The 12,285-nt window shown below is 41.5% G+C and overlaps 1 protein-coding gene across 4 annotated transcripts in view; it reads left to right on the forward strand.

Annotated features, from left to right (window-relative positions):
* The window catches only part of C2cd5 (C2 calcium dependent domain containing 5), a 97,628-nt gene that overhangs the window by 60,459 nt on the left and 24,884 nt on the right, over positions 1 to 12,285 (forward strand). For all 4 annotated transcript variants that reach the window (XM_038321028.1, XM_038321030.1, XM_038321029.1 and 1 more), the window contains 4 exons: positions 2,388 to 2,483; positions 6,356 to 6,547; positions 7,594 to 7,780; positions 10,170 to 10,334. In XM_038321028.1, coding sequence (XP_038176956.1) covers positions 2,388 to 2,483; positions 6,356 to 6,547; positions 7,594 to 7,780; positions 10,170 to 10,334 — 640 coding nt within the window. The remainder of the gene's footprint in view (positions 1 to 2,387; positions 2,484 to 6,355; positions 6,548 to 7,593; positions 7,781 to 10,169; positions 10,335 to 12,285) is intronic.

Below are 12,285 nucleotides of genomic sequence, written 5' to 3' on the forward strand. Positions count from 1 at the left end.
ATGTCCAGTTCTGACCCTGTTGTTTAGGCACATACAGTCTTCTTTGCTTTTAGTTATTTTATCATCCTTGAACCTCATCTGTTACAGGGACTGAGGCCCCTTGTTCCGGCCACCTGGCTAGCTTACACCTGAAAGAATCACACAGAAACTATTAATTAAAACACTGGTTGGCCATTAGCTCCAGCCTCTTATTGGCTAACTCTCACATCTTGATTTAACTCATTTCTATTAATCTGTGTTCACCACGAGATCGTGGCTTACTGGGAAAGATTCAGCATGTCTCACCAGGCAGCTCCATGGTGGTTCTCTCACTCTCCTTTCTTCCTCCCAGAATTCAGTTCTCTCTTCTCTGCCTACCTAAGTTCTGCCCTATCAGGCCAAGCAGTGTTTTTATTGATTAAGCAATGAAAACAACATGTAAACAGAAGGACCTCCTACACCATTTCCTCTTTTCTGTTTAAGAAGGAAAGGAACTTTCCTTTAACTTTAACATAGTAAAATTACATATAACAAAACAGGTATCAAACAAAAACTACAGTTACCATATTTATATCCATTTTATCTTTTATCATAACAAAGAAAAACAACTATAACTATCTATTCTTCATCAAAGACTCCAGAAGGATATAATATTACCTAAGTAAATGAGAAGTAAGCAACTTACAAAACTCTAGAAATCACAGAGACATCTCACTGCCTGGACAGTCACCCAAAGTTCTTCTGTACTGTTGGGGCATCCATCTTCAGCCTGCAGGCACTCATCCTCATGGCCTTCTGGAAAGTTGGTAATTGTGGTAGTTAAGGAGCCGTTTGATCCTGTGCTGTCTGTCTTCTCTACTCTACTTTGCATAATTCTTACTACCAGAATCTCTATTCATGTGTTCATCATTACTGTCAGAGAAAGGTCATTAACTTGCAGTAAATGTGAATATTACTGCCATGGTATTTACTGTTTCAAGCCATGTATTATACCTTTGAATCTTTCTATTACTACTGAATAGATTTTTCTAAAGATTTATTTCTTTTACTTTATGTGTAGGAATGTTTTGCCTGCCTGCCTGCATGTATGTATACCATGTGTGTGCCTGTTATAGGTGTGTAGTTATAGGTGGTTGTGAGCCACCCTTGAGGACTGGGAATCACGCCTGGGTCCTTTATGAGAGTAACAAATGCTCTCAGCTACTGAGCCATCTCTCCAGCCTCCTAGTAGCTTCCCCGCTTGTTAGCTACCAACTTAGATAACTGCTCCGCCTTGCTCACTGGTAAGGAAGTCTGCCTTGTTTAGCCATATGCTTTTATGCCTGAAGGATTTGATGCTTAAGGCATGATTTTTGCCATGAAATTTACATTCCGTTGGAGAAGTATGACATCTGTGGTAAGTTGTATTGTTCAGGACCCCAGAGGACCGGAAGTCTGGAATAGGGTGGGAATGTTACCGGAAGTGGAATATGAGTGTCCGTCACTTAGAAGTGCCAGTGACGACTGGTGCTTGTTCGAAGTCATAGGGATGTAACATGAGTGGCACAAATGCAGAGGAGAGGCATGTGTGGGTCCTGGGGCGTGCATGCACATGTGCAAAGTGTAAGGAAGACGTCATAGTGAATTTAAAGCTGTGTCATGGGCACAAGCACCTCTAAGTTCATTGAGTTTCCTTCATAGTCTGGATTCATGTGCCAGAAGCTACTTCTCTCAAAATATCTCTGCATCTAAATTTTGTCTTTATTAACTTTTTCTCCTGTTCCAACCCTTCCTTCCTGCTGTTATTGATGGAACTCTTCGATGCACACTGCTGTCCTGAACTCTGGCTGTTCCTTAAGTGCTCGCAGCCAGTCTGCCTGAAAGCCTGGTGCCATGTGCTCAGACTTCATGTTCTGGCTTTTGTCTTGCTCTGTACACTTTGTCCTTCTTCTTCTCTCTCTCTCTCGTTCCTCATCTGCTACTGTCTCACTTGCTGTGGGTGATACCGCTCAGCAGTTCCATTTGTTATTGTCTAATTAGTTTTGCTTTTAAGACAGGCAGTTTGTAATGAAGAATTTACAAGAATTCCTTTTAAAGTAAGTTTTCTGTCATATATATATATATATATATATGAAAGATACAGTCTATCATCTGATATATTTTGGATACTGTTTTAGATACTTTTGTGATTCTAATTCAGGTTAAACTATAGTGCTATAGATAATTTTTATAGTTGTACTTTTAGAATAATATTAATAAATATTCATAGATATTTAGAGTAATACAGTTTGGTAGCTTATTACTGAGTTTACAGTTTGAACTATTTAATCTTTCAGGAAGCTATTACTGTTAATTTATCTTTTAATTTGCAGTAGTTTTGCCATCTGCATTTGATGTGACTTTGCTGTGTTTTTTCCCCTCTCTTCTAGTGAAGAAGTCTGTATTTTATCAGCATCTGGCACGGCAGCTGTACTGAACCCTCGGTTTCTTCAGGAAGGCACTGTGGAGGGCTCTTTGGAACAGAGGTTGTCATGGCTTGCTTTCCTAAACAGAGAAGGGAGAGGTTGATTTTTTTTTAAAATCTCAGAGCTCGGGAGGTTTTTCTGTGTAGTTGGCAGGCAGTTGGGGACTGTCACAGCCAGTACCAGGAACTTGGTAACAGCTGTGTAGGATTCTGCCCTTGCACCAGCCTGCAAATAACTACAGAGACCTCTTGTACAAAAGCTTTAGTTCTATAGCTTAAATTAACGCATTGATGCTAATCTGTGTTCTGTCATGTGGTATTACCTCTCCTCCATCTTGCACCTCTTGTTTTCTCTCCATGCTTCTTCTCTTCTTCTTCTCAGAGTCCTCTCTATCCACGGAAGTCTGTCTGACCTCTTACTAGCTATTGACTGTTCAGCTTTTATTACACCAGTAACAGAAATACGTTCTCACACAGTGTATGGCTATCCCAGAACATTGTCTTATACTTCACCTTGGTGTCTTGATAAAGTCCCATGTAGGACTCACTATAGAAGAATTCAAGTGGACCCTTTTAATTTCTTTTACTTTATTGTCTTCTTTTTGTCTCATCACCACAAGTAGAATTTATTTTCATAAATTCCTCTTTCACAAAACAGTCAAAGCACGTACTATATTGTGCTGCTTTAAAGCTTCATGAAAAACGACTTTAATACATGTGAAATGGAAAATGAAAGTATTAGGTGAGATTAGCTTACTTTTAACTTACTTAATTATTGTAACCTTTAAGCTGTTAACGTCCATAAATGTAAAAAAATTTTTCGGGTTAGGGTTAGGGTTAGGGTTAGGGTTAGGGTTTAGGGTTTAGGGTTAAGGGTTAGGGTTAGGGTTAGGGTTAGGGGTTAGGGTTAGGGTTAGGGTTAGGGTTTAGGGTTAGGGTTAGGGTTAGGGGTTAGGGTTAGGGTTAGGGTTAGGGTTAGGAAAAGAAAAAAAAAATTTTCATCAACAGATGAAACTATCCAATGTCTATGTAAATAAATGTATGTAAATATGTTAGATTTATTATCTTAATATTGACATCTACTGTGTTTCGAAACAACTTAACTATGCAAACTAAGGAAGAAAGTATAAAAGTCCTCTAGTTCCAATTAAGTATAACTTTGCAAGAGATTAATGTAGAATCATATGCTAACCTGGGAAAGAAGAGGACCTTAGTTAGCTGCTTTTGAGTGGATGCTTGCCAGTCTATTCTAGCACCTTCAAGCTAGGGGACTTTGTTGAGGCATTGGACTCTACTACTGAGTGATTTGCCTGATGCATAGTGTAGCTCCTGAGCTGAGGAGTGAGCCAGGGCATGTGCTTGCTGGGCAGGCTGTAGTCAGCTATGCCTGTAGGACAGTCCTATCTGGTTGCTATCCTAAGTAAGGCAGAAGATCCCTGGTGGTTGAGTTTAGGATTTTGTCATGTTATTTAGGCAAGTGCTTTGTCACTGAGCTATGTCCACGGTGTCTTAGAAACCTAATTTATTAAGTTTTCCAAAATGTCCTGGGTGTAGATGAGTATAGCAAATTCTAATAAAACATTTTTAAAACATCTGTTATTTGTATGTGTGTATAGAGGGGATGTGGTTGCACACATGCTGTGACGTGTGGGTGGTACTCAGAGGACAACTTGTACATGTGAACTCTGTCCTCTTACCATGTGAGTTCCAGGGATCAAACTTAGGTAACCAAACTTGGTGGCAACTGCTCTTACCTGCTGATTACTTTAGCCAGATCCCATCCACAGCCATGGAGTTATTAATGCATACAAGCCATAATTTGGAGAATATCGGAGAGTAGAAAGAAAAATGATTACCTTCATTTCAGTACTCAGAAAGTCCTTTCTGTACATTTTGTGTTTCAGATGTTTATAAATTGTACTGTTCTGATTTTTGTGCCTGGTGATTTTGCTGTAGATATTCAAATCAATGCAAAGTGCTTAATTAAAAATGGTTTCACTTAAGTCATCCTCCTGAGTTCAAATAAATGTGGATTCAAACAGGAGGTCAGATTGTGGCTTAGCAGGCTGGTGTGGTATTCTAGGCCAGTTCAGGCTACATGGACTTGCATTTGCATCTGTCAGGCAGAGATTACATTTGTAGGGTAGGTATATTTAGTTGTTAATTTTCCAGAGAAACCCCATATACTATTTCTAAGTATTCATTCCAGTTTTATAGAAGAGGTTAGATAACTGGTATGGGGTCCACTGTCTGTGACCTGCTGGCAGCGCGTGGGGCGGCCGGGTGCTCCTTGTCAGCTTTTGTGATACGTATGTCATAAAGTAGTTCTTTTGGCTTCTCAGGAATGTAAAAATAGTTGCTGGAAACAAGCAATCTTAGTGTATACCTTTTATCACATTTTTTTTCAAATACCTTTTTGTTGTTAAAATTTTCCCATAATTTCTTATTTTTTATTCTTTGGTAATTTCACATCTGTATTTAGTATATTTTGGTGTTTTTTGTCCTCCATTACCATCTCTCATCACCCTCTGATTCCTCTGAGACACTTCTTCTCCCTTCCTTTGAAACACTTCTCCCTAACAGGTCCCTCTGCTTTCATGTCTCCTTTTGGTGACCCACTGAATTTAATTAGGGTTGCTTCTAGGAACAGGGCTTGGAAGTTACTTACTGGGGCACAGACAACATACTAATGACCACTCCACTGAAGAAAATTCTCCTTCCCTCAGCAGCCATTAACTGTCAATGTGTCAGTAGCCTCTCAAGCAGTAGTGGGCCTCACTCCTCCTCCGTGTACAGTGGGATGTTAGTGGTCCCTCTTTGTGCAGATCTTGTATAGATAACTACAGAAGATGGTGTCTCAGGGAACTCCTCCCTATCCTGCTGTGTTCTTAACATTCTTTCTACACTTTCTTTTGCAATGTTTCCTGGCCATAGTGGGGTTATACAGATGTTTTATTTAGGGCTGAATACTCGACATTGAATCCCTTATTCTCGGCACTTTTACCACATAGAAGTCTTTGCATTAACCATCACCCCTGTAGATAGAAGCTTCTCTGAACAAGGCTAAGAGCAGTATTAGTCTGTGGCTATAAATGGCAGTTTGATACCGTGCCCATTTTGCAAAACAACAATAGGTTCCTCACTAGGATCTATGGCCTCTCCAGCCATGGGCTCCTGACGAGTACTAGTATGCGCTTTCTCCTGTGGAGTGGGCTTCAAATTCAATCAGAAAGTAGTAGGTTGCTTATAGTAGTCATGCTGCTATTCCACCAGTGGGCACATTTGCCTGACATTTTGGTGTTGCAGCTCCCAGGGTTCACTGCTGGGTAACATACTTTTTCCTCCAGAAACCTGTATATCACTTAGCACTCTGTGAGCTGGTTAGCAGGGTGGGTGGAGGTTTGCAGGTCAGTCCTAGCTTGGTATCTATGTGTCCTGCAACCAAAGCATGTGGTAGCCTCAGTAATATCTGATCATTCTGTTTCCATGGGCAGTCAAGCATTTTTGTTTGTTTTTTGTTTGTTTGTTTGTTTGGCGTGTATGTGTTTCTATTTATTAACCATTGGGAAAATGCTATCCTTGCTGTCTATCCTTCTGTTTTTATGATATTCACCCTCCTAATTTTTGTGTCAAAAGTCATCTCTGTCACGTTATGGCAAATGATCAACGAAATTAGTATAACATGACTCTTTTTCTTAGAGGAGTAGTAGTAGCCCTGACTTCATGGTTGTTAGCAATTTATCAGTCACAGCGGTATTCCCCTGCTCTGGAATAAGCTGTGTGGGTCTATGCATAGATACTGTGTCTGTAATATATATATTGTGTAGATGTTACAGGTATTTTAGAAATCTCCATGACACCTGTTTGCTAGTTTTCTTTGTTTAAGGATGACCAGGTTCTGAATCTTGAGTAGAGTGTCATATATTTACCTAGGATTGAAGAAAACTTGCCTGTGGGCTGCGGATTCTGCCATATACCATATGATGAGCTGAACATGCCATTTCCTGCTCACCTCACATACTGTTACAACTGTCGGAAACAAAAAGTCCCCGATGTCCTCTTTACAACCATCGACCTGCCCACTGATGCAGTGGTTGTTGGGAAAGGTTGTCTTATCCAGGCAAGGTATGTTTGTGAAAACTGTGTCTGGTGTCCCCAAGACACCGTGAAGTACAGAGTCGTAAACCTGGTGTACAGTACCTATTCATGTCCAGGGAATTGTTGATATTGTCCTCTTTTACACATCAACTTAATTCCAAAGTTATGGTGAGTTCTGTTCTAAAATATATTTTTATTCTATTTAGTTTTTTTCCCCTCTTCTGTCTTCTGTTCCCATCTGGGATTATTTCCCCCTCCCCACTAAGTATATTTATTTCTTTTAGTATTTTTCGATGATCTGTTGGTAATGAATGTTGTTTTTGTTTGGAAATGTGTTTACTTTTATGTTGCAAGTATTTTCTGAGCTCAGTGCTTTACCACTGTCTTCTGGCTGTCATTACTGTTGTTTGTGAGTGCTGTGTTGATCTAACTGTGGTCCCTTTGAAGGCTTTCTGTTGCATAATAGGTGCACAAGTAACTTCTGTGCCTAAGCTGACTTACCTCTCGGCTGTTCTTTTATCCTGTATCACACGTAGTTATGGAACCTAAGATTTTTAAAAATTTTATGTGTATGGGTGTTTTGCCTGCCTGCGTGTATGTGTGCATGTGCACACACACCTGGTACCTGCAGAGACCAGAAGAGGGCATCAGATCCCTTAGGACTGGAGTTTGATAGGCGTTCTCTAGAACAGTGTTCTTAACCGTTGAGCCATCTTTCCTGCATTAGAATCTAAGATTTTTAATTGTGTAGTGGTTCTGGTCATTAATCATTTTATTTCTAGAGATTCTGAGGTTTTAAATTCCTGCATAATTGAACTAGAACTTTCAGTAAAGACATACCTAGTGACAGTAATGGCAAAGCAGCAGATAATAGTAGAGCAAATCTGTTTGAGACTAGTGTTTTACTAAGAATGCTTCTAGGGAGTCTTTTCTTTTTCTCAGTGGTGCTGGAGATCAGACCCAAAACATCAGAAATTCTAAAGAAGTCTTTTGCGGAACCAGAGTCCCATCTGAACATTTCTTAGGATGGTACCAGGAACACTGTGGGCTGACGGAATTATTTTCATGTGTAGGTTATGTCGCCTAAAAAAGAAAGCCCAGGCAGAAGCCAATGCCACAGCTATCAGCAATCTCTTGCCGTTTATGGAGTATGAAGTCCACACTCAACTGATGAACAAGCTCAAACTCAAAGGAATGAACGCTTTGTTTGGACTAAGAATTCAGATCACAGTGGGTGAAAACATGCTGATGGGCTTAGCGGTGAGTTGAGAAGTGTCTGCATGCCTTTTGTCAGTTGTGTAGCTCTGGGGTCTGCTGTGTGGGACTCAGCGGATGATGTAAGAGAGAGCATAGCCAGATGTGGTGGTGCATCATTATGATCCCAACATGTAGGCATCTGAGGCAGGGGTCAGCAGATCAAGACCTGCCTGGGCCACACACACAGTAAGGCCCTGACTCAGAAGACTTAGCTAAAGAAACAGACATCAAGCCTTTAATGGCTGGAGACACTTAGGGAAGTGAGTCTGCTGAGTGGCTTTTACATAGTTTTAAGGGACTATGATCAGTCTAAAAGTTATCATTGCAGTTTATTGAGTTGAAACCACTGATCTGAGCTCCATTATATTTTCATATTTGGGGCTGTTGACATTTACAGGATTCTCATCTGTGTTGGCAGCTTTTAAATTTTACCTCTTACTGCCATCTTCTCAAGACATGTGGAGGTGTTTAACTTAAAACTCCATGGATACTCTGGTCTTTCTCTATAAAATTCATATTTAAAATAAAAAATTATTTCCTATTTCATTTCCTATTTTTATTAGAACAAGCATGAAAATTTTATTTACTTATTTATTTACTTATTTACTTATTTTCAATTTCGAGAGAGGGTTTTTGCTAATAAACACATGCTGGCCTCAAAATCATGATGCTTCTGCTTCAGCCTCCTGAGGGCTGGGTTTGCAGCTATGTACCACCATTCTTAGCTGTACATGTTTGTATGTAGGAGTCAGTCAAGTGGTTGTGGTGAATTGATGAGCTTCTGGCATGGATGTAACCTAAAGCCTGCTCCAGGCAGTGCTTTTGTGTTTCCTAGCGATGCTGATTTGTGTCCACCTGCCATTTTCTGTGCTGTTGCATTGTGTGCACTGAACTCTCACTATCTAAAAGCTAGCTTCCATGATAGCTGACATGGAAGTCCCTGCTGAATGCCACTTAAGAGGAGAAGACATTGTTGCCACAGGCTGGCATTCCAGAGTGACAGGGTCATATGTGCTCTCGGTGGTTTCAGACCCAGGCTCATCTGGTTCTGCAGCTCCAGGCTGTTTTGTGTCATCAGTCAATGGATGGAGCAGAAGTGTTTAGGTGATGTTAAGGCCTGGCAGGACTCGGACTCCTTAGTGATGGAACTAAGTTATGGCTATGCTGATTATGTTCTGGAAGAGTACTGTGCAGGACTAGTTTCAGATGACGTGTAGACGTTATTCTAGAATCCTACAAAGTTGACAGTTGACCAATTTCACGTTAAATATACAAATACCCAAGGAAAAACTGCCTCTTGTATTTCCCATACCCCCACTTCAGCGCTTCTCTCTTTGCTGCTGTTATTGTCTCACATGTACTTGTGTGTGTGCACACCCTGTGGTGCGGAGACCGTGGTGCACATGCTGTCTCAAGGACAACCTGTAGAGGTCACTTCTCTCCTTCCACTGTGCAGGGTCATCAAGCCTGATGACCCAGGCCGTCGAGATTTGCAGGGAATCCTTTACTTGACGTCTTGCCAGCCCTGCTTGAACTCTTTGTGAGATAGGGTTTTAAGAAGCCCAGGCTTATCTTTAACTTGTTATATAACTGAGGCTGATCTTGAATTCCTTATCATCTTGGGTCTACCTCTCCAGAGCTGGGATTATAGGCATGTGCCTCTACACCCACTGTAATGCTTAGATTTCGTCACACTTTGCTCTGCTTGTGGTAGCTTAAACACACACATAGATTCTTATCTTGCTTTATAGTTCTCATAACTTTCCAGTACTGATTATGTACAGTGACTGCTGGAGAATGAGAAATTATTGTAAATTAAATAGTAAATTAAATAGTAAAATAAATGTGTCAAGTATGTTGTTTGTGTTGGTGGCTGTGGAGTGAGTAGGAGAAGGCACACAGGGCTGAGGCTGCTCACGTTTTCTTACCTTATCCTTTCTGTTGTGACTGCAGCGTTTCTCCTCTGGTGCCCTTCTCAAGCAGACTACTCATTGGTTACTGTTTTAGTAGTGTTTTTCTTTTTGTTAAGGTATGTTAGATTTCAAGTTATTTTTATGTGTGTATTTTAGATATTTTGAGACATGGTCTCACACTATAGCCCAGACTGGTCTGGAACTCACTGAAACTCAGGCTTACCTTAAACATCATATCCTCCTGCCCAAACCGCTCAGAGTTCTACTTTTTTCTTAATAAAATGAGGCAAAAGCTTTAAAAGGTTGCTTGGTTACTTAGAGAACCCTTCCCAGCTGTTTCCCATCAGTTAGGAGCCTCCCTGAGTAGAGCAACGCTTGTTAGCTTTTGTGTGTTCTCATAGACCTGGCCTGGCCATGTGTCTTTGTACGGGGCAGTCATGTGATGTTCTCTCTGATTATATCCCTGTTACTCTCACAAGTCGGCCACAGGGGTCTACCTAGCCGCTTTGCCGACTCCTGGTGGGATCCAGATCGCGGGGAAGACCCCCAATGACGGCTCCTATGAGCAGCACATCTCCCACATGCAGAAGAGAATCAACGACACGATCGCCAAGAACAAAGAGCTGTACGAAATCAATCCTCCGGTGAGTGGGTGGGGCCTCGGGGGGTGGGCCAGTTACTGACCAATCAACGACACGATCGCCAAGAACAAAGAGCTGTACGAAATCAATCCTCCGGTGAGTGGGTGGGGCCTCAGGGGATGGGCCAGTTACCGACCAGGTGTGGTGTGGCTGGAGGAGAGCTCCTGTGCGCATGAGTTCCCCACCTCTCCTGCTGCCTCTGCTTAAACATCTCTTTCTGCATGGGACTCCTCCGACCTCGAGTGTACAGAGTGCAGCTCTCCTTTCAAGTTTTGCTCTTGTTACTTCCTCTGTTTCCAGTGACGCCCGTGTGGGTGTGCCTTTACATATACGTGTATGTGTATGCATGTTCACAGGCCTGACTTTTGTACACACCCAAAGGTTTTAAACTTTTTTCTCCTGCCTGCTGTGACCTGTAGAGTACAGCTCCATCACAGCTGTGTGTCCTGATGTAGGAAGGTCTCCTTTCAGTAACAGTCTCTCAATAAATATTTGTTAAATGGTTGTTAGGTAAGTGGTTTAAATTTCTCTTTTGGCTGGCATACCTACTAACATCTGTAATCCCAACACTTGGGAAGCTGAGGCAGAACAGCTGCTGTGTGTTTGAGGCCAGACTGGGCTGCAGATGAGACCCTTCTTGAGAAGGGAGAGTGCCGGAGAGGGGTGCCTCAGTGCCTGCTCCTTCTTTCAAGGTGGTCGCCACCCTCGCCATAGTCAGTCCCTAAGCTTGCAGCTGCATCCCTGGTGGCACAGTGCAGATACCTTCAGCCGTAGTCTGAGCTAACAGAAACGTGCCACAGTTGCAATTAAATCAATTTTATAACTACTCCTACAAAGGGGTACTGTTTGAGTAACATTTTAAGAATTTATGCATAGTTCTAGTTTGGGCTGGTGTTTTGATATGCTGCCTCGGAACTCAGGCTTCACTTACAGCTTTGGTCCTGTTCTGGGAGCAGAGTGGTAGAGCTGACTGAGGGCTCAGGGACCTGGAGAGCGAGGCTCGGTGTGGGGCCACTGGGCCTTGGCTGTTCAGCCAGCTTGAATTGGGATTTGCTCTAATTATAAAATACACTTTGAAAACAGTGTAAACATAGTGTAAAATATCTCTTCAGTGTATTTATTTTAATTACATGTTGAAAATGTAATGTTTTAAATATAATGAGATAAACAAAATTTCCATTAAAATTAGTTCTGTTTTTTTCTTTATTATGTAGTGTCACTTGCTTTGTGTTTCTGTTGGACAATGACTTGAAACTTAAAAACAATGAAATGCTGAAGTGTTACCATATTAATATCTGAAAAATAGTCTTCAAAGCTATCATAGCCCTTGCTAATAAACATTTGTACATTGTTTTGCTTTTATACTTACATTTTGGTATTTGAACATGCTGTTACAGTGTTTATGCCTTTTGGGTTCAATGAAGCTGCACTGGAGCTCCGTGTAGTTTGTGTGTTGGTTCCAGTGGTGTCCGCTCTTCTTTCCCGAAGTCACTGCTGCCTGTGTGACTCTGTCCTGATTGCCCATGTGCTCTGCAGCCACTCTGCCTGCCAAGTGTCAGTGAGGTTCATTTACACGTCTGTCTTCACTACTGCGTAGTCAGACTGTGCATCGTCACACCCATCTGCACCCAGCCAATCTCAGATAGAAAATACTTAAAATTCCCAAACAGGCTCATGCTCTGTGTCTTGCCATTAGTCCTTAAACAGCTTAGTGTAACAACTGTCTCTACAGCTTCAACTCATGTAGTCTAGCCTGGCCATGTAGCCCAGTGTAGAACAAATAGATTTGATTTCCACTTCTTCAAATTATTAAAGCACACACATAACAAATTGTGTGTAAGTTGTGTGCAGATTCTTTGTCATTTTGTGAAGCCTACTCAAACACCCGCATATTTTAATATCCATGGGGTCCTGGAACCATTACCCTGTGAATACGGAGGGATGGCTGTAAGAG

This window comes from Arvicola amphibius, chromosome 2 (genome assembly GCF_903992535.2).
Source record: "Arvicola amphibius chromosome 2, mArvAmp1.2, whole genome shotgun sequence".
NCBI classification, from domain to species: domain Eukaryota; kingdom Metazoa; phylum Chordata; class Mammalia; order Rodentia; family Cricetidae; genus Arvicola; species Arvicola amphibius.